The 24,679-nt window shown below is 47.8% G+C and overlaps 3 protein-coding genes and 1 long non-coding RNA gene across 9 annotated transcripts; 1 reads left to right on the top strand and 3 right to left on the bottom strand.

Moving 5' to 3' along the window:
• The first annotated feature begins 1,045 nt into the window (after nt 1-1,045).
• Nucleotides 1,046-5,269, top strand: kcnj2a (potassium inwardly rectifying channel subfamily J member 2a). Its single transcript, XM_086063616.1, has 2 exons — nt 1,046-1,212; nt 2,950-5,269. Exon 2 carries the CDS (start codon nt 3,073-3,075, stop codon nt 4,300-4,302), a length of 1,230 nt encoding a protein of 409 aa, XP_085919742.1. The 5' UTR covers nt 1,046-1,212; nt 2,950-3,072; the 3' UTR covers nt 4,303-5,269.
• A 4,182-nt stretch (nt 5,270-9,451) lies between these two features.
• On the bottom strand, nt 9,452-11,743 carry LOC147156254 (uncharacterized). The gene is made up of 2 exons (XR_015091501.1): nt 10,090-11,743; nt 9,452-9,794 (listed from the first exon to the last, which is right to left on the bottom strand). It is a non-coding gene; the product is annotated as an uncharacterized LOC147156254 (long non-coding RNA).
• Nucleotides 11,744-12,761: 1,018 nt separating this feature from the next.
• exoc7 (exocyst complex component 7) lies at nt 12,762-21,168 on the bottom strand. Of its 6 annotated transcripts, XM_086063614.1 has the most exons (21): nt 20,927-21,168; nt 20,734-20,799; nt 20,307-20,491; nt 20,115-20,220; nt 19,128-19,353; nt 18,479-18,646; nt 17,141-17,233; nt 16,451-16,522; nt 15,489-15,634; nt 15,246-15,398; nt 15,082-15,180; nt 14,903-14,965; nt 14,765-14,831; nt 14,465-14,503; nt 14,291-14,356; nt 14,102-14,222; nt 13,915-14,010; nt 13,762-13,825; nt 13,649-13,690; nt 13,426-13,559; nt 12,762-13,028 (listed from the first exon to the last, which is right to left on the bottom strand). In XM_086063614.1, exons 1-21 carry the CDS (start codon nt 20,984-20,986, stop codon nt 12,926-12,928), a joined length of 2,169 nt encoding a protein of 722 aa, XP_085919740.1. In that variant the 5' UTR covers nt 20,987-21,168; the 3' UTR covers nt 12,762-12,925. The 6 variants fall into 6 exon arrangements, with proteins under 6 accessions (XP_085919740.1, XP_085919736.1, XP_085919735.1 ...); XM_086063610.1 differs by lacking the exon at nt 17,141-17,233 and having other exon boundaries at nt 16,451-16,519; nt 20,927-21,166; XM_086063609.1 differs by lacking the exon at nt 16,451-16,522 and having other exon boundaries at nt 20,927-21,165.
• Nucleotides 21,169-21,634: 466 nt separating this feature from the next.
• On the bottom strand, nt 21,635-24,467 carry tvp23b (trans-golgi network vesicle protein 23 homolog B (S. cerevisiae)). Its single transcript, XM_086063617.1, has 7 exons — nt 24,342-24,467; nt 23,829-23,908; nt 23,601-23,745; nt 22,845-22,934; nt 22,634-22,759; nt 22,007-22,135; nt 21,635-21,906 (listed from the first exon to the last, which is right to left on the bottom strand). Exons 1-7 carry the CDS (start codon nt 24,351-24,353, stop codon nt 21,880-21,882), a joined length of 609 nt encoding a protein of 202 aa, XP_085919743.1. The 5' UTR covers nt 24,354-24,467; the 3' UTR covers nt 21,635-21,879.
• Between the last annotated feature and the right edge of the window lie 212 nt (nt 24,468-24,679).

Consider the following 24,679-nt stretch of genomic DNA (forward strand, 5'->3'; position numbering starts at 1 on the left):
TTCATTGTGGGCTCACATAAGGTGCGAGTGTTGACACAAAACAAAAGCGCACTCGCTTGATATGAAAACATCACCTGCACGTGTGTGGCTTACTGCACAGGTGAGTGAGTGAGACAGACGGACAGACGGACGGACAGACAGACAGGCAGGCAGGCAGACAGACAGACAGGCAGACAGACAGACAGACAGGCAGGCAGGCAGACAGACAGACAGGCAGACAGACAGGCAGGCAGGCAGACAGACAGACAGACAGGCAGACAGGCAGACAGGCAGACAGACAGACAGACAGGCAGGCAGACAGACAGGCAGGCAGGCAGACAGACAGGCAGGCAGGCAGACAGACAGACAGACAGACAGACAGAGATTGTGAGCGTGTGTACTGCATGAGTTCGTTTGGAGGGTCAACGACCTGCAAATTTCACTCCACAGCACCTCCTTGTGGCTAACATACGCACACACAAACACGCAAATGAGTAGCACATGAGTTGTTTTTAAGACGTTTGACCTAAATATGCAACATAATAAAATAATGACAGCAATTATGTTATATTAATTTAAAAAAATAAATAAATCTTATTGCTATGGCAGGGACAACGCATAATTAGCATACAGGTGGCAGGTGAATAAAACATAAACGACATTTCAACAAGTAAGAAAATTCTTCAATAATTCATACTTTCCTATTTCATCAACAATGTAAAGCACATACGTGCAAGTGGTAAAGTGCATATTTACAAATAATTGAGGATTATCAATCATCATCATCATCATCTGCCTTTGGAAACAGAAGGTGCACCTGTTTTCATCATTTGCACGTGAATGAAGTGAAAAAGAGGAACATTTTGGAAGTCAGCCTGGTGGTCACCTTGCCTGTGCGGCGCGTGCACGACCAGCAACGTCATGCACGCGCACAGCGGCAGTATCATCGGGGGTTGGTTACGGGTGGGGGCTCGGGGTAAGGGAGGAGGGGGGGGGGCGTGCCCAGTCCGTGCCGTGCGTTTAAAACGCTTCGAGCCGGACCTGCGAGACACAGCAAAGGCAGACACACACGCGCGCACACGCACACACACACTTATTGGCGCGGTTCCGGAAAAGCGGGTGGGTTTTATGTCGGTGCGCTGAGCGAGAGAACCCTGGACAAGCACAACAACCTGGATGAAGTTTGCCGGCTTTGACGTGCACCAGCAACGTTTTGGACCCAAGTCCGCTACGGTGAGCCCCACACACACACCTCCTGCGCGTGCACGTGGACTACGTGTTGGATTGCAAGGCCGCCGCGAGCGCGCACCTGTTGTCAACATTTGTCGCGGGCATTTGCGCAGCCTCGATCGGCACGCGCACACGTGTCGGGTACGAACAAGATGTGGATGGCGACGAGGAGCAACTCGAACCAGTGCACTAGTCGAAGATCGATTTACTTTGTTGTTGTTTTTTCTCTCTCTCTTTTTTTTGTTGCTGTGTTTTCTCCTCGTGGAGCTCGACACCGACTGAAACAAATGGAAAAACTCAAAGAGGTGATTTTCAAACCTTATTTTTTTTTTTTTGTCCCTCTTCAAGTTGACTCGGGTTGAAAAAGGGACAAACTACCTCAATAATTGATTTCAAATCACACTTTTTATTTATGGCAATTACTTAGCAAAAAAGTTAACATTTAAAATGTAAGGCGGCATTCGTACCATTTTTTTTTCCTTCCAGCACAACTCCAGTTAACAATAAGGCAAAACGGAACTTGATGACATCTGTATGCAACTAGTAAAGCATTGGACGTTCACTAGTACAATTGCATGATGTCACTAATAGTGTTAGTAACAGTTTTGGATTACTAGTCCTCCTAGTTCACGTAATTGTTTTACTAGTGAGGACAAATCATCTACTTAAGCTGGATACGGGAACAATTTTCATTTATTGCGCGAACGACATGTTACTACAAGTGCTAAAGTGTTTTACGAGTGAGCGCAAAGAGCGTTGCAGTACGTGGACCTTAAGATATTAAAAATATGGAATCAAAGCTCAAAGGCGTTCCACGTGAAACCATTTCCGCATTGAATTGAGAAGGAGGGTGCGAGTGCTTTACACACGCCGACTCGTCGTGTTACAAGTGCGGGGACAGTCGCTTACTAGAAAGGTTTGTTTGCATACTAGACCAAAAAGTGGCAGTGGGAAAAAAAACGTCACTAGTACGACAGTCATCCTACTAGTGCAGCCCGAAGAGCGGATGCGGGAAAATGCTCTCACAACTTTTGCCATCTTGAATGAAGCAGAAATGAAGTCTGGTGGAGCGGCTCCGATTAGGGCCCGGTAGCCATGACGACGGCGCCTAATGAACAAGTGTTGCGCAACTCCACGGGGACCAGCGAGCGGCTCTTGAGGAAACCTCAAAGGCGTTGACAGTCAACAAGTCCCTCTTTCTCTTCATCTTCCTCCTTTGGATGGACGGGAAAGAATTTCATGGCAAAAAGCGTTGATTCCTCGCAGGTCGGACCTTCTGCCCTGCAAGTCCAACACCGGCTCACTTTAAATGCAGATGTTTGTCTTGTAGTGCCCCCGGTGGCCAAGAGGAGCAGTACAATGCATTTCATCCAAACAAGCTGAAGGTGCAAGTGCACGCTTTGCTCCTTGCCAAGTTGGAAGATGTTCGACTCGGCAGCGGTGACCCGCAATGTCAGTCGGCGCATTTAACAGGCGAGTGATGTCAGAGTGCTTACGAGTGGGGGGGGGGGGGGGGTCAGGGGGGGGGGCAGCCATGCGACTTCCTGGCAGGCCGCTAAGCCATCATTTCCAAATACGGGCAAGCTCGCACCCTGCCCCCCATGGTAAAAACCAAGAAAAGCAAGTGCAGTGTGAAAAGGCCTTTACACTTGAAACATGTTGTCCGTGGCACCTCCGAAACGGCGGCTCCGATCCTGGCGTACGGTCGTTGTGTTCCTAATGATGTGTCCTCCTCCGCAGACGGCACCCATGACGGAGCAGTGACTCCCATCTCATCTCCCGGCATCGTTTCCCCGAAGCGAGCGTCGTTCCTCAAGCGATTCCAAAGTGTTCCTGCGCAAACCGCGACTTTGGGCCCGGGCCATGGGCCGCTACGGCGGTACGGCGTCCTCCGAGGAGGCGGGCATCAAGCCGGCTAACGGCTACGGCAAAGTGTGCACGCGCCCGCGCTGGCCGAGCCGCTTCGTGAAGAAAGACGGCCACTGCAACGTTCGCTACGTCAACGTGAGCGAGAAGGGCCAGCGCTACCTGGCCGACATCTTCACCACCTGCGTGGACGTGCGCTGGCGTTGGATGCTGCTCATCTTCTGCTCGGCCTTCCTGCTGTCTTGGCTCTTCTTCGGGTGCGTCTTCTGGCTTCTGGCTATCTTCCACGGCGACGTGCAGGTCCACGCCGGGCACAGGTGCGTCTCCAACGTCAGCACCTTCACGGCGGCCTTCCTGTTCTCGGTGGAGACGCAGACCACCATCGGGTACGGCTACCGGTACGTGACGGACGAGTGCCCGGCCGCCGTCTTCGCCGTGGTCTTCCAGAGCATCGTGGGCTGCGTCATTGACGCTTTCGTCATCGGCGCCATCATGGCCAAGATGGCCAAACCCAAGAAAAGGAACGAGACGCTGGTGTTCAGCCACAACGCCGCGGTGGCCATGAGGGACAACAAGCTGTGCCTGATGTGGCGGGTGGGGAACCTGCGGCGAAGCCACCTGGTGGAGGCGCACGTGCGGGCGCAGCTCCTCCGTTCCCGCACCACCGCCGAGGGCGAGTACATCCCTCTGGACCAGACGGACATCGACGTGGGGTTCGACAGCGGCGTGGACCGCATCTTCCTGGTGTCGCCCATCACCGTGGTGCATGTGATCGACGAGGACAGTCCCTTCTATGGTGTGTCCAAGCAGGACCTTCGCACCTGCGACTTTGAGGTGGTGGTGATCCTGGAGGGCATGGTCGAGGCCACCGCCATGACCACGCAGTGCCGCAGCTCCTATGTGGCCGGCGAGATCCTGTGGGGGCATCGCTTCGAACCCGTGCTCTTCGAGGAGAGCAACTACTACAAAGTGGACTACGCCCGCTTCCACGCCACCTACGAGGTGCCCGGCACGCCGCGGTGCAGTGCCCGCGAATTGGCGCAGAACAAATACATCATGTCCGCCTCGGGATCGTTTTGCTACGAGAACGAGATGGCGATGGACCCTCGGGAGGACACGGACGAGGGCAACGGCGGCAGCGTGGGACCCGACGCCGCGCAAGACGCCGATCACGACGGGACCCCCGCCGCGCCGACCGTGCCGCTCAGGCGAGAGTCGGAGATATGAACTGCGTGAACCTGCAGCTGACGGCCGCGCCTTGGAAGGCGAGCTTCGTTCCGGCTGGCGGGACGCAAGGAACGCCCCCGTTCCGCCATGGTGCCGGACCAGACATGTGACTATAATAGGGGGCGTGTCTAATGGCGGTACAAGCGGAGGGCACCATTGGCCGGCTGGTGTCGAACCTTGGTCAACGTTGTTGTACAATTTGCTGCTAGCGCACCTCTTCTTTGCCTTGCACTCCTCAGCCTTCTTTTTCTCCTCTTCCTACCGTTTCGTCTCCTTTTTATTCTTCTTCTCCTCCTACTCGTTTCCTCTTTCCCTCCTTATTCATCTTTCTCTTCCTACATCTTGTCCTTCTCCTCTTCCTCTCATCAGTTCTTTCTTTTCCCTTCCTCTCCTTCTCCTCCTGCTCCTCTTGTCATCTCAGCTCTTCCTACTTTTGCACTTTTCATCTTGCTCCCCCCTCCCCCCCTTCTTCCTCTTCTACTTACTCCTCCTCCTCTCCTCTTCTGCTTTTTCTCCCTTGTCCTCCTCCTCCTCCTCCTCAACCTTTTCATCATGCTATTTTTTCTTTTTCTATGCTGGATGCGAACGTGCCAAAGACTTATTATGAATTCTGATTGTGATTCATATTCATAACGAACAATCAAACGTGTTTTTTCTTTTGCTTTGGGAACGGTACAAAGACATTTCTTCTGGTTTCCGGGACTTTTCTTCTTCATCTTCAGTCCTAACAAGGTGACCTCCGCCAAGGCGCTTTTGAATCTGAAAAAAATATTCATGCCATCGGTAAAAAAAAAAAGTTCATGGAGGATTTATTATTCCGGCATCTTGGGATTTTATATTTAAGGACAAAGCGTGTCCTTGGTGGAGGTTAACAAACAAAAAAAAACAGTTGTGCTTGTTAGTGAGCAGAACTCCAATCAGGGGTTGTGTCACGTGGAAATATCTTCACAGTCTTCCAAACGTTCACTTTTCTACCAGAAATAATATTTTTATTATTATTATCATCATGATTATTTGTGTCTTATTTCATCATGCCTCTTTTTTTCCAATAAAAAAAAAAATCTAAATAATGTTTGTCATTACTGAGTTGATATATTAAAAAGGTGGCCATTTTCAAGTGGCCTTTCATTGTGGGCAGCCTAAGGCACACCTGTGCATGAATCCATCCTGATGTGACATAACTGAGTTGCATTGATTATCTCATAAAAGGAAAAGGCACATTTACAAAATATTTTCAATAGCTTACCAAACTTAAATGTTGCAGTCATCAAATTAAATCATCATCATCATCATCATCATCATCATTATGACACAATTAACAATAATGTAATAAAAGAGACTAATGCTAATACAAATTATCATCAATAATTCAAATGATACAAATAATGATCATAAATATAATAAACAAAACAAATGCTACTAAAATAGAATACAAAAATAAACTGAAAATGACCACTTTTACTACGACTACTATGATTTGTCACAAACAATAATATAGCCAATAAATGATAAAAAGGCTAATGTAAACAAATTAAGATAGATAAAATAATAATAAATAATAGACATAAACAACAAATAAAAGACACTGCGGTAATAATGATAGTAAAAAGTATAATGAAGCTAATAAAGATGAAACATTTAGCATGAAGATGATGAAGATGATGATGATGAAGATGATGATGATGAACGGAAGTTGACGTGAAATTCTCGTCAAAACCAAATCACGAAACGCTTGGTCTGTGATTATTGCTGTGACTCCGCCCACATTGCGAGGGCGGAGTCACGTGAGCGTCACGCTTTTGCTTTTTTGCGATGTCGATGCTGCTCTCGGCGCTTCATTACGCTCTCACACAAACACAAATGTTCTGCTTTTTTTTTTTTTTTTAGCCCCCATCAAATTGGAAAGTTGTGAACAGGAAGGGCCCGTTCAGGAAACTTCCTGTCTGAAGGGAAGCATTGTGCGAGTGTGCGTGGGAACACGAGTGTGAAAGGCCCTCGCTGACATAATTCAAGATGACCTCTCACACGCTGCTGAAATGCTCTCATATCGCACTACTGGCAAATATCTGCTCACATTCACTACTGAACTCAAGCCAAGATGGAAAATGACGTGTTGAACGGCGAGCACATCGCTGGCGTATATTTTTACGTATGGAAAAAATATGTTGTCAATCCCAACATGTGTACTGCATATTCTGCATTTGTTTGTCTCGATGGCCCATTTTCTAAACGTTGCCGTTGGAACGCCGAGGCACTTGCGGCACTCGCTTTCGTACCTGCGGCCGAAGCTCAGCTGGGAGCGCAACGAAGCTTCCAGAGTTGGTTGACCAAATTCCAGGCGTGATCCTCCTTTTATGTCGCGGCCGGCACAACAATGTGCCCCCCCCAACCCCCCCCCCCCCCCCCACCTCGCTGGCAAAGCAGCCCAAGAATGTCTGCCGTTGGCTTTTTTGCCACTGCGGCAAAAGATTGACAAACTTGACTGTCAAATGGCATTGGCTTGCTTTTGTCTTTCTCCATGTTGGGATTTCTTCGTCCAATCAGATTTCAGCCTATCTGTGTTGCCGGGTCAATGTAATCTGCCTTCAAATTCATCCAGCCCAGGGACTGTTGTTGTCATCAATCCCGGCTTGCGATGTCCTCAGCATTTTCCTGCCCTTCAATCGGCGCAAAGGAAATTTGCATTTGTCGTCAAGCAAAACGTGCCTGAAGCGAAAAAAGCAGGCGAACTTCTGGTTTTCGTTTGCTTTGCTGACATTTTATTCACCGATGACGTGAGAGTCGCATCGCATTGTTTTTGTCTCATTTGGCTGCTTCGTAAGGTTCTGAGGCGACGGCATTGGCCTGGTCTCGATCGCCGTTGTCCAAAAGTGGCGCCGGGCCAGCATTGGCGCCGCGCGTGCCGGTACGAGCTTCGTTGCTGCTCAGTGTATTGACCGGCGCCAAAAAACAAAACAACAGCTGACGCCTTCTGCCTTCTCCACTTCCAACTTGACATTTAGATCGAGTTACGCAAAACACAAGGCAGCAGGTAGCTCCGGCTAGCGGCGCCACGCGGGACAACGTTTCATGACCTTTCCCGTGGAGGGTCAGCGAGCAATATTGGACACGTGGAAGCTCGGCTGAAGAACAACCAAGATCGACAAACATCTCTCCAATCAGAAGCGAACATCACTAAAGGCCTTCTGGTGGTTCTGCTGATGGTTCAGCTGATGTCCAACGCAGACTCTTGATTTGATCGCCGTGTCTTTCTGGTGACCTTTTTGGCGGTTGTGGCATCGAACCACATCAATTGGTGCGTGATCAAGTTTTGAAAACCTAAACTGCATAAAGTGCGTTTTGCACGCCACGGCTCCTGGCGGTCTTTTCCCGGTGGAGCTTCATCTGGCGTCTAACGCAGACTCGTGGTGGCGCCGTGTCGTTCGCGCGATCTTCCTGGTGAGTGTTGTGACGGGCCGCTGGCAGCGTCATGGCAACGAGCGCAACGAGATCAAGAGTCCGCTCGGACCTGAGACAATGTCAGGAAGCCTTTGGCTTTCCCGCCATCCCAGGCCAGCTTTTGTTGTTATTAGGGCCGCCTGTGGTCCAGGTGTCGCGTTGCTGGCCCCGCACCTTCCTGCCACACGCGCCCAAACACTTTGGGGCGTCCTTCACATGGCAACCAGGCGCTAAAAGCGGACGCCGGCACGCCCTTTTTCCCCTGGCAGCTGCTCGAACAACTGCCCGGCTCGGCTGGAAAAACTCAAGTCAAGTCAAGTGTGGGAAAGCCCGGCCAGGATGAAGATGAAGAGCGTCATCGTCGCAATAGCCTCAAATCTGCTCACCTTTGCCGAGATACTGCTCATAAAGTCACTACATGACTATTCAAAAAACACACACACACACACACACACACACACACACACAAGTAATCCAACATTTGACTGCAGCAAAAAAATAAGATTTAAAAAATATCAATATTCATCAATTGTCTCAAACCAGAGTTATCAATAGCCTGTAATAGATTGAAATTGAATGACATGTAGACGGCATTTGAGGTCAGATTTGAGCTTGTGGCCCTTGGAAAATTGATTCCAAATCAGACTTTGATCAGGATTTTCAATGCTTGGCCACGGGGGAATTGGATCAAAATCTGAATTCAATGAGGCGACATGTTTCACAATCCGATCGTGACACATTTCGCACGGATCGGATCAGATTTAAGAAAAGTAAGCGCCGAATCCTACTGAATGCGATTGTCAGTCAGTGTTCATTTCAAATCGGATCAAATCGGGATTCATGCCGCATCTTCTCACCTGCATACACAATACACATTTTGCACAAATCAGAAGAAAAAAATGCAAACGATGCTGATCATCCTGAATGGGATTTAGACTCAAATTGAATTCAATTTGGACTGAATTTGGTTTCATGTTACAGCTTTGGACCTTGAATACAAAAAGGCAAAATGTACAAATTGGATAAGATTGAAAAGAGATGTATGGTATGATCGTGTTAAACGGGATAGTCAGAGGTACGTGTGTGTGTGCGCGAGCGATTGAAATGAAATGGGATTTGTTTGCGGTGTAAATAGTCGGCAGTGAGGACGAAGCCCAAAGCCGCTGAGCGGCTCAACGGCGAGCCTCCCGTCAGCCTGGAATATTTTCCACCTTTGACAGCTGCGATCTAAATTTACGCCAGCGGCAGGAAAAAGATTTGCACATCCTGCCGTCCGCTTCCTGTCACAGTGACCTCCACGTGCGCAAAAAGTTGGCGGACATGGAGGTCAGAGGGACGGCGGGAAGCTGCCGCCACCTGCCGTCTTGACGTTCCCGCGTGCCGACGCCAGACGCCTCCTCGCGCTCGCTTCCTGACACTCGCCGGCCAAACACAAAGACGACTTTTGGAAAAACCTGACGCAATCTTGATCTGACATCTTGCATATGTTTTGTTTGGTTTGTAGAAGTGCCGTTGTAACGCTTTAATCAAGGTGGGGCCACCTGAGACGGGCTCCGCCCTCACACATTTTGCGTGCACGCCGCCGTCAACGTAGCGACGTACTCGCTTCTGCGTGACGTTTTTTGTTTCAAACTCGTTTGAGTTGATGGGTCACTTTGACCTAAATTGACCTCAAGTGGGCCGGACTCGAATAATTCAAACCAAATCAATGTTACAATAACAGCATTATTTATGTGGTTGACAAAAATAATAGTGACACGATGCACACAACTCGAAACCATTCAGCAAAAAAACGCAATGAGTTCAATATTCAATGTCTCGTGTTCCAAATGTTGGTGTTCTCCTTATTGATTGTCCACAATATTAAATCCGGAGTCTTTGAGAGTCCGCTGCTGTGTAGCAGAGAAAAACTGGAAGATCCTACCAGGTTTGAAGAAAGGACAAAACGCTGCGGCGCGAGGCACACTTCAAGCGGTTCGCGGGTGGGTGGCTCGCCATCTTGGTCCTCCAACTCCGCGATTTGTTCACAGGTTTCTCAGTCAAACCTTAATAGCCTATCATAACAATAAAATATGCATAAATAACCCAAATAGTACATCTGATAGCTTAAAATACAAATAAATGTTTGTACAATTACAATACAATTACAATGACGCAGTTCCAAAATGGCGGTTGGGAACAAAAAAAATCATGTACTACGTCCCGTCCCACATTCAATTGAACACAAAATCGCCATTTACATCCATCTTTTTAACATAAAACAACACCGTAGCTTCTTTCTCATCATTTGACCAGTACAATATGATAACATGTTTGTTGCATAAAAGAAAAATACCAGTCGAAACTCACCAAGTTCCGCTTAGCAAAGTTATGTCACCAAAGTAAGGATAGAGTGAAAAACTCGAAAATAGCTCCTTCACGGTTCAAAAACTCCTCAGAAAGCTCCTTTTCTTCCATTTTTCACTTTCAATTAGCAATTAGCTCCTCGCTAACTTTACTGCACAGATTCGTCTCTCGTCGTCAAGTATGGAGGGAAAAAATAAAGTGTACTTTTACGTTCACATTCGTCACGGGCCTTTCAAAATTAGAGTGTTCGTTTGACCAACATGTTGCTGCTGTTCCAGTTTTGTTATTTGGTCTTGCTCTGACTTTTGTTCTTGTTTTGGCTTTGAAATTTTGTCGAGGAACTGTCTCAATTAAGTCCTAAACAGACATCAAAGTTTAAAGGTCATTATTTACCTTAATAGTTCATCTGAGCTCCTTTAAGCTACAAGTTCCTTAGGGCCAAACATCCACTTCCTGTGTCAAACATCTACTTCCTGTGTGTACATCCAAATTCGGGAGACCCCCTCCCCCTCCCCCTCCTGAGTATAGTAGCTGCAATGCTTTAGTTTGATCCCAAAACAAATGATGATGTTTTAAGTCGCTGGTCTAACGTTTCAAAATGGAGGCAGGTGGCCTCCGCTGCCAGGCTATTTGCAGACCAACAAAACAAAGTGACGTGCGCGCGCACACACACACTTTGTTTCCAAGCAGGCCTTCACCAAATGAACATTTATATACAGTAGACAGTGGTGCCTTCAGGTAGCCACTAATATTCTTCATATGTGTCATCAGTTAGCCATTAGCATTAGCACGTGTCATCAGTTAGCCATTGAAATTTAGCATGTCAATCTTGTTGTCTCTGTTGTGGTTTTTGGGCTACAATGAGCGTGCGAATCTTCTTTTCACGACAGCGTACAGGAAGTGAATTGCAAACAAAAAGTGACACACGCTCTAAATGTTACAAGCTGTGTGCAGGATGTCCAAGCACGCACGCACGCTCAAGTCATCGACTTCCTGTAACAGTTCAGTTGTATTGAACACAAGTACAGTGACTAAAACCTTGGCTTGGCCTCACTGTTGAAAAACACTTTTGTATTATTATTATGTATTATGGTGGGACTTTTTTTAGAGTGATTTTTTTTTGGGGGGGGGGCATAGCCTACTTGGCGTAAAACATTTGGTTTGAGAGCCGCTTGTCATCCAAGTGACAAAACTGTTCTGGTGTTCAAATGCAGAATTCCAGCCTTGGGGCACAGAACATCCATCCAGACATCCAACCATCCAGCCATCCATCCATCCAGCCATCCATCCAGACATCCATCCATCCAGACATCCATCCAGCCATCCATCCAGACATCCAGCCATCCATCCAGCCAGCCATCCATCCAGCCATCCATCCAGACATCCATCCAGCCAGCCATCCATCCAGACATCCAGCCATCCATCCAGCCAGCCATCCATCCAGACATCCATCCAGCCATCCATCGTTTTTCCGAACCTCAATAGTGCCAATAAAAGAAACATACTGTAACAGTAACCCAATTTGGTGTTACGGCAAAACGTTTTTAGTCCAGCATCACGTCCACATGCACATGGAACAGTTTGCCTTTTTCTGGAGTAAACCAACCCCTCGAAGGGAGTAGCCTACAGAAAATGGACCTTGGACTTATTTTGGGGACTTTTGAAATGTGCCAACTGCCAAGCGCATGTTAAGACCTGCAGAGAAACAAACCTGTAAACACGTACTATGATGACAAAGCAACAAAATTCCAGGTCTTTTTGTGTTGTTTAAAATGTATTTATTTTAATCTATTTTAAGTGAATTTCCTGCTCTTGAAAACTTCCCAGCAGCGACAAGAAGCTGACTCAGGATTTTTAGCTGTTGTTGACTATTTTTGTGACGGAAGGAAGCAGGAAGTGATGAAAAAGATGAATGGACGGGAATTTTGTGTCTCTGTGTGTGTTTATTTTGAAGTACGTGTGTGTATCGTAAAGCGTATCTTCAGAGGATGTTGTTGGACTTTCAGATCCTGTTTGTTCCCATTTCCCAAACGCAGGTGCGCACACCGAGGGCCAAATTCCTCTTCCTGCCAGAGGGGGGCGCCAAGGGACGAGGCTTTAGTTTTGTGTTTTTTAAACCTGTTGTTCCTTTAGTGGCTAACTAACGACCGCGGATTTTCCTTCAATGTAATACGGAAAAAATAAACAACACATCAAAAATGTAAAATAAGAGAGAAAAAGAAAACACGTGATGCTTCGCACCTTGTCAACGTTGGGCTGCTGTACAGATCTTACGTCATACAGCTGCCGCTTCTCCTCCTCGGATTCCTGCTGGGATTAAAGCGGGTTGTGCTCACGTCACGTGTGTGAAGGTCGCCGCGTGCGTCGTGTTCACCTCGACGTCACACGAACAAACACCTGCCACGCGCAGTGCTGTAATAATTGAATACTTGCCGACGCATTTGATCATATATTTAATGAGACCTTTTATGTCGCTCATTTTGCCATCCTGGTCCTCCACAGGTGAAGGCAAAACGTGCACCTGCTTTGGATGGAGCGTTTCTGCCACCTAGCGGTGAGCATTGCACACACAATCTGTTCTTTGAAAATAAATCACAAAAAGGATTTGGGTCTGGAGGAGTCATTGAAAAAAAAAGAAGAAGAAAAGATTGTTAAAAAAAGACATTTTGCTCAGATTGTTTTTTTCCTTCTAACACGGCTTCAATCTGTAAATATGTTTTTCTAATTTACTAAACCAGTCAATCCATGTCAAATATCCCTTTTGCAGGAAAATATCAAATATGCAAGGGACACTTTGTGACACCTTGCTGATTTATTGACGGCGCAAAAAATCAATCCCTCAAGCCGACGTGTCGAAGAGCCGGTCGATCATGTTCTCCACCTCTTCCGGGCGGTACTTGTGGTACTTCTCCGGGTTCTTGGTGAACGGCAGGTTGGCGCATCTGCAAGCACGAGGCAAAAGTTCACATTTGCAAAAGTCGGGAAAAGACGAAAGAACGCAAGCTAAGCGTTAGTAATAAAGTGTTTTTTAAAAAGTACGCCATTTGTCAGTTCCCCAATCAAACATTGGCGGGCGGACGATTGGAGGGAGGGGCCAATTCCTTGGACTGCCTTATGACCAAGATCCAATTGTAAGTTGAAGCAAAAGATTTGTGATGTCATCGACCGCATGTTGACGCACGTGGCAAGAAATGGACTTCTGTCTCGATGGGCTTCGTGCAACAAATATTAACAACCCATCACAGAAAAACACATCAACTTATCAACTGCCTTTGTAAGGAATTCGTACAAATGATCCACGACTTTATGGCCGTATTTGTTTGTTTTGTGTGCGCGCACCTGTGCAGGAAGCCGATGTAGGCGTGCGTGACGGCTCTCTTCTGAGCCAGTCGGATGAAGTCTCGCTGCTCCTTGTCGGGGACGGCCCAACCCTTCTGGATCTTGCACAACTCCTCCAGGCCCTCGTTGAAGCCCTGACACACGCGCACGCCACCGTCACACACGCACGCACGCACGCACACACGCACGCACACACACGCGCCAGGCCGCTCGGTGCTCTGACCTTGAACTTGTCCTTGATGACCTGCCGTTCTTTGTCCTTGAGCTGAAAGGAAACAGAGTGGGTTGCCATGACAACGCATCCCGGGCCATATTGAGATATTTGGCGAGCCTGACCTTGGCGCCGGGCTGGAAGGCGGGAAGGTTGCGCTCCGTCAGGTGCTCCGTCACTTTTAGCCAACTGAAAAAAAAGAGGACAAATTGCCGGCGGCTTCGGCAGGAAAGAACGCCAGGAAAGAAGAAAAGGAGGAAGAGGAGGATGAAGAGCACCTGCGTTGGTAAACGTGTATTTGCTGCTCAATGAGTTCTCGGTAGGAACTCTCGGCCCGCTTCTGCGTCACCGTCACCAACTGGATCAGCTCCGATCTACGCACACACACGCGCGCGCGCATTAACACGCGTGCTCGGTCACGTGAGGCGTGCGAGTGCGTGTGCGTGTGCGTGTGCGTGTTCGGACTTCTCGAGAGACTTGAGGATGTAGTTGTAATTGTTGTGCAGGAAGATGGCGCTCAGAGCCGAATCCTCGTACACTTTGGACTTGCTGAGCAGGTTCAGCTGAAGGTTGCCCAGAACTTTACCTGAGCACACAAACACGCCCGTCAGGCCGCGTGTGCGCGCGCATGTCAATTTGTGCGTGCGTACGTACAGATATACGTGCTGAGGAGGCGCTTGTTGAAGTCCGACGTGTAGCTGCTGGACGAAGAAGTGGACTCTGGGAAAACACAAAGGCAGCATGAGTGTTACGGTTGCCATGGTAACGAGCCGTCCCCTCATTTGCCGTTGCTGCAGAAGCACAAAAGGGGGGGGGGGGCGTGCTTACCTCGCGGGTCTAAAGGGATATTGTAAGTGTCCCCCAGGACTAAAAGGGGAAGCACCCGACCCGATAGTCCAGAAGAAGAAGAAGAAGGAGATGTTAGTGTACAGGAAGTAGAAACATCAGCAGCGGGCGGAGGACAGGAAGTGGCATGCGGCAAGCAGGAAGTGGAAATGAGGACGAGAGATTTTGCGGAGGTTGGGTCCACACGGGGGCAGCAGAGGGCGGATGCTAACATGCTAATGCTAACGCATACCTTGTGGGGCAGCGGAGGGCGGATGCTAACATGCTAATGCTAACGCATACCTTGTGAGGCCAGCATGGCTCCCGCCGTCTCGTGGAAGTCCAGCAGCTGTTGCAGGAAGAGGATGGCCTGCAGGGGGAGCCACAGAGTCAGACAGGAAGTGGACGTCAGCCGGTGGACGGCAAAAACGTTGCGCTTACGTTGCTGGTCAGCTCGTGCACGGTGCCGTCCTTGGGCATGTTGTACTCCTTGTCGGGATCGTTCTGAGGACACGCACACACAACACCGTGAAGAGGAGGACCCAGAAGAAAGACGAGGAACAGGAGATGAAGGATGAGAGGATGAGGATGATGAAGAGGCAAGGAAGGCGCCTTCGTGCCTTGATGCTGTCGGCGAACTCCTCGAGCGCTTTGGCGCCGATGCTCTCCATGGACGTGATGAGCGCCGGCAGCTTGTTCTTGGTGCTCGCCGCCGTACCCTGGACAGACAAACAGGAAGGCGGTCAGCACCACAGACCGACCCCGCCCACCCGCCGCCGCCTACCTGCAGTGTGGCGTCAAAGTCGGCCTTGTTGATCTTGAGGTGCCTGAGGACGGGGAAGATGGCGAGCACGGCCGAGTAGTCGTGGCGCAAGATGGCGCGGCGGGCGGCGCCCACGATGTTGTCGCCCTCCAGCATCACGTTGTCCAGCGCCTCCTGCGCGAGCGGCGCCGACGCATTCGCGTTTAAACATCCGCTGGCGTTCTCCGGTAAAAGATGCGGCGTTGGCGTGCGAGGCGCCGTCACCTGAATGAGCGAGTCGAAGGTTTTCTTCTGGTGGTGCTCGGGGATGACCTCGCTGAGGAGGGCGTACTCGCTCTGCGCCAGCTTGACGAAGGCGCTGATGCAGTGCACGTACGCGTCCATCTCCGCGTCCAGACCGTCGTCCTTGCCTGCCGAGCACACGCGCACGCGGGATGAACACGCGTGACACGAAGACGACGGCTGCTCTCGGAGCAAAACGTGTTTTTTTTTTCTCATCATTTGGTTGCTGGATTGATATTTTGAAATAAATAAAATGGAAATCAACGTCACACATTGAACAACTACATCATTTGTAATAATATACCATTAATAAAGTTTCAATATTACACAAACTATGATTCCAAAATGGTTGAATATTATTTCAAACTTGTCTCATTGTTTTTACTTCATCTTGTTTATTTAGACTTTATGTGTACGTCTTTTTTTTTTGTCATTCGTGCAACACGCAATTAATTACGATCCATTATTCAATTCTATTGAAATTATTTGATTAAAAAAAAAAAGAATTATGTCTGTGAGTGAAATATTAATATTCATTGTGGCATTCACTGTAATTGATTAAAAAATCATTATTGTATTCTGACAAAAAAATACCATTCAATTTGATGTCTATTCATTCAGCTGAATAATTATAGTTAGTGTAAAAAAATGTTTTTGTTGTGAATTATTTAAAGATATAATTTTTCATGTGATTATTTCTTTTATCTTTCACTGATCTCATCAATAATGAATTTGTGTTTAATTGCAATGATTAAAATGAAATCATAACATTTAAAATGAGAACAAATCATTTGGACTTCTTCTCCATGAAACCGTTGAATTTTGTTATCATCCGAAAGTGTCAAGTGTCCCCTGAGGTCCAAAGTTGGCCCCCGTGCGCGTCTTATGCTAAAGTCTGTCCGATAGAGAAAGGCTGGGCACGGGCGGGGGGCGGGGGGACTCACCTGGTGGGCCACCGTGCTTGTCGGCCAGAGCCTCAGAGATGAGTCTGACCCGCGGGTCGTGATCGAAACCTGCTGAGACGGACCTCGTCAGACCGCAGTGCCAACACGAGGCCCTTGGGGGAGGGGCAAAGCTAAACTCCACACTGGCCCACCACCGAACCGAGCACCCAGCCGTAAGGGGGGGGGGGGGTGAACGCAGGTCACAACAGCTCGGCCGCACCACCACAGCCCCTTTTCACCTCCACTTACCGCAAGCGCGACCACAGACGACATGCGTGAGGGACGAGGAGGAAGAGGAGGAGGGTGACGACGAAGAGGAGGAACAACAACAGTAGATAAACCAATAAGAGGAAGAGGAGGAAAAGGTGGAGCAACAATAAGATGAAGAAGAACAAGAGGAGGAGGAATAGTGGGAAGGCAATAGGAGGTGGAGTAGGAAGAACAGGAAGCAGAAAAGGAGGAGGAGCAAGAACAGGACGAGGAAGAGATGACGAAGGAAAGGAAATTTTGTCTCCTCTCGGACTGGCACCAAATCTCAATCCGACAATCACAACAAGAAGGCCGAAGGGGCTCAAGTCCAAGTCTCAAGTCTAAGGTCCAAGTCCCCAGTCCCAAGTCTGCCGTCCCGCATCAACGCTGTTGTGACCGTCACACCACGAGAAGAAGATAAAGAAGACGTGCGCCGGTTACCTTCCAGAGGTGCCAGGTTGGACCCCCCCTTTTTGCCATCCAGCCCATGCTGTGAGTACTGTTTCAGAAGGTTCTGAGCCTTGCGAATGGTCCCTGGGACCCCAAGAGCAGGAGGAGGAGGAGGAGGAGGAAGGTCAGCAAGGTCAGGAGGGTCCCGACAGCCAGAAGGAAGAAGAGCAAGTAGAGAAAGCACAGCCGCCCAGTGAGAGACCACCAAAGACCACCAGAGGGCGCATGCCGCCGAACACCAACACGCACTCGCCATTTCGACAGTCAACCCTCGCCTCGTTTGCGTGCGCGAGACTTTCCACACTTGCGACAAAAATAAACATCGCTTCATCTGGCCAGCAATCGGATCATAAAAACACTTTTTTTTACTTTCCATCCCATCAATCAAAACAAGACATGATTTCGAGCAGACATACTCTTCCATATCTTGAGTTTTTGTTCCTAAATATTCATTCATTCATTCATTCGTAGCTTCGTTGAGGACCTTATCTGCCTTTTCTGTCTTCCAGTGCAGCTCAGTGCTGCCCCACATGTTGTGTGGCACAACGCGGCACTACACCGAAGAGCCGCAAGGCAAAATTTACATTTCACGATCTGGCAGGCGAGGGTTGACTGTCGTTTTTATTCAACTCATGCACGCATGCACGCACACGCATGCATTGTCGTCGTCACCATGACGACTGAGGTGGTCTCCTCACAAGAGACAAGTGTCAGGAACACAAACTTGAGAGAGGCAAGCCAAGGGTTAATAACACGCCGCATCGCGCGCATCACGAGTACACGACATCAGCGTTGACGCCATGTTGGATGTGGCAAAGCGGAAAGGCCGGTGCTCATTTCACGTCAATTGAGGACGACAACTACTTGCACGAGTTGACCAATGAGGTTGTAAGCTAGTTGCCATGTGCCGCACTTGTAGCGTTACCAGCACACAAATGTCAACTATTGTCAAGTCTGTCCTGGTGGTGGGCAAAAATATCAATGAATGTTTGCATGAAAATATTAGGAACTTCCAAGAACTTTTTTCCTCCAGACCGCTACTAAAAGTATTCACTCTTCAGGACTTACAGCGGGTACTTATACCGCCAGAACTTTGGATCCGCCTGCTTCTGGACGTTAGTGCCCCCCCCTTAACCCCCTCCCTTCCTGTGCCCCAATTAGGTGGCCGAAGGCTGTCTCCGTGGCAACGAGACGATCTGCTTTGGTGTAACTGACATGGACACACATTGATAATAACATACGGAAAATGCACAGCCTACCCCTGCCACATCCAATATGGTCGCCATATGGTAGCAATAGGCCAACCAGCGAGAGGAGACGGCGTCTTACCGGGCCTCTTGGGAACCCTCTTGGTGGGCGTGTCTTTGCGCTTGGCCTGGACGGCGGGCGAGTAGAGGACGCCCGAGGACGCGCTGTTCTTGCGAAAGTGCTCCTTTAGACCTTTGATGGAACGATCCAGCTGACTGGAGCGGATTTGGAAGTAGACCGTCATGAAATCTGCCAGACGGAGAGCAGGGGGAAAAACACTCACCACGACTTTCTTGGGTTTTGGAAATGTAACCCAAATGCCAAACTTGAAAGTGGACAAAGTTGAAAATGGACCGAAGCACAATCATGACTTCTTTTCATATTCAATATGAAATTTTTCTTAAATAAAAATCAATAAATGTTAAAATGACTGATTATTTGTTTTATATATATATATATATATATTATATATTTGAATTTTTGGCTTAATCTGCGTGTCATTCATTTCACTTCATTCCTATTTTCAACTGGCAATCGAAAAGCAACTTTTTTTTTTGCCACTTTTGTTGTTATTAGATGTTCTTTTAAAATGGAGCATTCAGATTCCACAAACACAATCAATCCTTCTGTCCATTTTTCAAATTCATATTTCAGATGTGAGCCCAAAACCCCAGGATGAGATTTGGAGCGATCGAAGGCCCGAGCGTGCGTGCGTGCGTGCGTGCGTGACCTTGATTGCGTCCGTATTCCACCAGCCAGCCGCCGATGCAGATGATGTCGTGGAGGACGGCTTGCGGCAGGTGCTCCAGCACCACGTCCTCCTGGACGTCCAGTTCGTCGTCGGCCGCGCCGATGGCGTCCAGGATGAGGACGGGCGGCACCGGCTTGCTGTAGCGGGTCAGGAGGCTGCGGAACTCCGCCTCCAGGAGCTCCTTGCCCTTCTCGAAAAGTCCTTTCTGCGGCGACATCGCAGTTTAAGAAACATTCCTGCCTGCCGCGCAAAAGCTGCGCCGGCACGTACGGCCTTCAAACAACAGCTGCCATTTTTTTCCCCACCGTAGAGGGGTGGCAAACTTCAGTGCTGCCTCGCTATTGGTCGAAGGCAGGGGAGGAGCCTATACTGTAGCCAAATTTGCAAAGCAACTCAATTTGGCAGCAAAGCCACAATTTTGTCTACATGGAGCTCATCAACTTTCCTCAACATAGTTCCTGGGCAGCAACGTAACATACAATGACAGCAAAGCACTACTTTTGTCTCACTGAAGCTCATCAATTCACTCCAACGCTGTTCTTTGCCACAGGATGGCGCCAAAGCAATACTTTTACTCCACGAGGTGACATTGTGAACGGCAAACCACGCATGTAAAGGTTTAAGGTTATGATCACTTTGGGATTTTTCATTATAGTATTTTGATCCCATTTTGACTTTTTTCTATTCAGTTGTTATTCGACAGCTTAATTTTGATTCGTTTTTTTAATGGAGCATTTGTCAAGTCCACAATAAGTATTGTGCAATAACTTGCAATACATTTCAAATGAAGCCCAAAGCTATTGTATGATAATTATTGGCAGAGAAAATTTTTGCTATAACGTTTCAGTTTTAGTCTTGGTCATCTTGTTAGGGAACGGAGACACACTTTCAAAAGGAAAAGGTTGGCGAGCCGTCAAGCGAGATTCCATGAGAAAAGCGTCTGAAAGCGCGAGCGGCGAGTCGTACCACCGTGTTGAGTTCGGGGCTGTCGGGATTGTTGTCCTGGAAGTACTCCACGGCCTTCTGGATCTTGGCGATGCACGCCAGGTACTCGTCCAGGCGGCCCGTCGGTCTGGAGTGCAAACACCACAGCGTCAGGACGGGCACCCACCTCTGTTAAGCCAACGCCCCCTTCACCGCCACCCCGCCACTCCTCACCCCTCCCTGACGATGCGGTCCGTGTCCTTGGCCACGTGGTAGTAGCTGATGACGTGGTCCATGCAGGACAGGGTCTTGTCCACGTTGTCCTGCAGACGCTGCAGGTTCTCCGTCTGCTTGTGGACGGGAATGATGGAGTTCTCCAGCTGCATCAGCCGGCTCTCGAACGACGACAGGATGGACACCTGACACGCCATCACCATCAAACACAGTTCACAGGTGTGGTCACTCAAAACATGTCTGACGCACACGTTGGGCAAAATATGCCAAGGATCAACAAGTCTACGCGAACAGGACACAAGCATACAAAAAAAGCAATTTGCTCAGTGTGTGTGTGTGTGTGTGTGTGTGTGTGTGTGTGTGTGTGTGTGTGTGTGTGTGTGTGTGTGTGTGTGTGTGTGTGTGTGCGTGCGTGTGCGTGTCTGACCATTCCATTGGTCAGCTGATCACTCTTCTCCAGGTTCTCGCGGATGAATGCCAGAGTCTCTTGTTCCTGTACAAGAAGACACGAGTGGTCGCGTTAGTTTTGCTTGTGAAATGAAAGCGAGTCGAGGACAATCACACAATTCCAACAACAACAGTGAAAACCATCACAGTTTCAATTTGTGAGCTCGCGCGACCTGCTTGAGTTTCTCCTCGATTTCTCTCTTCCTGGCGGACGCGTCTTCGGTGGGGATCATCTTGGCAACAAGCCGCCGTCAAAGGACGCCCACCTGCCGGTTGAAAAGCAACAAACTAGCCCACTTGGATGACCAAATTCATTATTTGGTCCGAAGATTGCGTCGCGAGAGGATAGGCTGCTCGAGCTAGCTGTAGCTTCAGACGCTTCCGGGTGCGACTTCAAAGTAAAAAAAAACATTTCTACGAAAAGTAAGGTACGCTAATGAACAACATGTCAAACAATTGCTGAGTTCAACTATAACGGACAGAATTTATTATCAGCGCGGAGGCATTTATATTCACGTTCTGTATAGGGTTGGATTCCGATTATACTCTTATTTTGAAAGCGCAATACATTTTCTTCCGACAGGATGCGTTGCGCTCATGAGGAATCAAGTTTTTTTTTTTTATTGGCCAAATTGATTTAATTCTGTCGTGGTTTCGTGGCAGAATAAGAGCAAAAATGGCCCAAATATGATCTAAATTCATTTTCGGTGTACGTCACGCGTGAGCAGTTACCAATTCCTCCACATGGGGTCGCAACTGCTACGGATTAATCAGGGTTTGATCATAAATTCACCAAAACTCAATTTAATTTATTTAATGCCTGTTTAAACACAACGTTTGACTGCATTACTATGATTTGTATAAATAATCAAGTTCATGAATGTATGTACACAAAAATTGTTTTATTTATATTTTTACATAAATAATGTCCTGAACTACTTCCCAACGTAACCCTACAAACTGAAGCATTGGAGTCAAGAGGAAATAAAACACAACGATGTTCTTCACCCAAATCATTTCAAGAAGACAAGTAACACAAAGCAACAACTGGAAAAAAAAAACTGGAAATAAAATGATAACGTGCGTTCCGTTTGTGATGAAATGAACTTTAAAGAGCCGCCACTCTTTAAGATTCCTCCTCCTTGGACAAAGTCTGAGGAGGAAAACACAAAAACATGGGCCACATCAGGCAGACAAAAAAACAACAACAACCTTTGAATCAATCAATCGATGAAACAAATGAATCAAATCACCTGTTTGAGGAACTGCCTGCCAAAGTAGTTGGTGGCCATATTTTTGAATTCCGTCTTTCCTCCCACTTTACACCTGACGTATCCGTAGAGGTTCGCCCCTTGCAGCACCAGCCCCATCAGCACCACAGGCTGCACGCGAGACAAACGCATTGCCATCACGTACACCACCAGAACAACAATTCAACTAAAAACTCGGGCACATTTTGAATGAAAGCCGCACTTGCAAAGGCTTCGTGGCCAGTTCAACTATTTCAACCTTTGTCAGACTCCTTAATGTAAAGGAAAGTCCTTCAATGCTCTAATATCAAATGAATACAGAAGATAAATGTGTTAAAAAAATCCTTTAAAATGTGAAAAGTTCTAGGAATGGGAATGAGCAGATGTACAAATATCAAAGTTGAAATGGTTTGAATCAGTTAACATATTTGTATTTGTTTTAATGGGAATGGTGTGGACAGAAAATGATGTCAAATCTATTTGTGTAAATATGGGACTTTTGGCAGACTATTCCTTCTCAATGAATTGGTTGTATTTGGGGGGGAAATGCGTTGCTGAGGTAACACATCATTCCTAAAATAACAATCCTAAAAAGAAGAAGAATGCCCCCCCGGCCCGCAGCAGCCTCACCAGCCACTTAATGTTGATCCGAACGAGGGCGCTGAAGGCGAACACGACCCACACAAACGGGCACACGATCAAACCCAGCCAGAAGATGCGAGATTCAGAGTTGGAACTTTGTCTTTTCCTCGGCCCCTGCACAAAAGCAAAAACATTTTGTCAGCAGCTTGTGAAGCCAAGCGGCGGCCGCGCGATGGCGCCGGCGCCGGCGTCACGTCACCTTGCGCGACTCGAACACCCAGTGGCTTTGGCCGTCGTCGTCCACTTTGTTCCACCAGCGCAGTGCCACCATCAAGCGCCCGCTGATATTCTGCACCAGCACAACAGCGGAAAGGCTCCACATGTGACTGACAGCCAATGTTATTGACACACGAGCTGGCAAAACGTGCACACACACACACACACAATACGTAGACCAATATATATTTTTAGGGCCAAGTCAATACCAATTATTATTAGTGTCAATGTTACTGCTATTTGCAGGCAATATTCATTTGCAATAAGGACGCAAAAGATGGTGTTACAAATTTGAATAATACAAACTTGTTTTGAAGGCCTCAGAGCTTTGCGGATTTTTTCAACACATTTATTTATTTATTTAATCTTAAACACAATAAATCTATCACAAAGTGCAAAAGGGAAGCTCTCAGGCTCAGTAGCATGTCTTATAAAGTTAAATGAAAACTTAAAAAAAACAAAAACTATCAACTCCAGTTTACGAAAGAAAATAGGCAAAATTTCAATAGAAATTTAATGTTCATCTTTCACTTACCTTCACCCCTAAACTAAATTGATCTCTTTGCAGCAATCAGTTTTGTTTTTGAAAAAGGCCAATACAACTACGTGTCAAAATGCTGCCAGGACGCTAATCGGCCTATCCCCAAAAACACACCCAGAATGGCCACAGACATGCTCACGTGCATGTGGGCAGCAGGCAGCCACACGGGCACGGACGGGCACGGACGGGCACGCCCACCTTGACGGTCCAGAAGTCACAGGACAGCAGAAGGATGATGGCCACCATGCCACCGATGGAGTCATTGCTCAGAGCCTCGCACAGCAAGTAGACCAAGATGGCGCAAACCCTGAAGAACAAGTGGAAGAAGGATGCCACCGGATGCCTGCGAAGAGCGCCATCATCATCATCATCGTCATCATCATCATCATCAACACTCCATCTTTTTGACGAGGCAACTTGACTGACTTGAGGTTTTTCTTCTTGGCCACTCTTTGTCCGGCGTCCTCCTCGGCGTCAAAGAGAGCAACATCTTCATCGTTGTTCTCCTGAGGGAGCGACGAGGACGGAAGACACAAATCATCAGCTTTTCTGCGTGACAACTTCACAGCATTCCCAAATGCACTTTCGCGTTGTTTCCAATTCCATCGCTTTTCTCCTTTGCCGCAATAAAGACTAACAAAGCCCCGAGTTGAACGGCTAAATGATTGTGTTTATAGTGTTTACTGATACAATGCAAGCGTGATCTTAAAAAAGCGATTGTAAAAAAATATATATCTAAAGCTAATTTCTACAAATGTATGATACTGATATGTACCAGTGGCATTTAACAACAAAACAAGCATTAGCTAACTATCTTTTTCTATCATGTTAAACGTCACACTCGGTGAGCAGGAAAAATTTTTCACCATGTTCTAAACATCGCTTGTTATTGGAAAGGAACGAAAAGTTTCCTTTGTAAACATTGAAAGGTTCACTTACGCCTGTTAGCATATCGAAGCTCGAGCCAACGCTTCCTGCTTACATGCGAGTCTGAGGACACGTCACCGGTCGGCATTGCCACGTGACTCGTGCGTGCAAAGTCACGTGACCGGCGCGGGCTAGACGAGCGCATTAGGCGTAGTAGTGACGATTGACAAGACAAACTAAACTTGATCGTTTTTAACACCCGATTTCATTAAAAGCACACGCGAAATTGTATGTTGTCTGTTAGCATGTTGCCAGCCGAGCTAACACTTCCTGGTTACAAGTTTACACTGGACGCCGGCGTGCTCACGTGACCTGAGCGTGCCCATGTCATTGGCCTAACGCTAACGAAC

This window comes from Leptonotus elevatus, chromosome 20, assembly GCF_054856555.1.
Source record: "Leptonotus elevatus isolate MCC_2025b chromosome 20, RoL_Lele_1.0, whole genome shotgun sequence".
Classification (NCBI taxonomy): domain Eukaryota; kingdom Metazoa; phylum Chordata; class Actinopteri; order Syngnathiformes; family Syngnathidae; genus Leptonotus; species Leptonotus elevatus.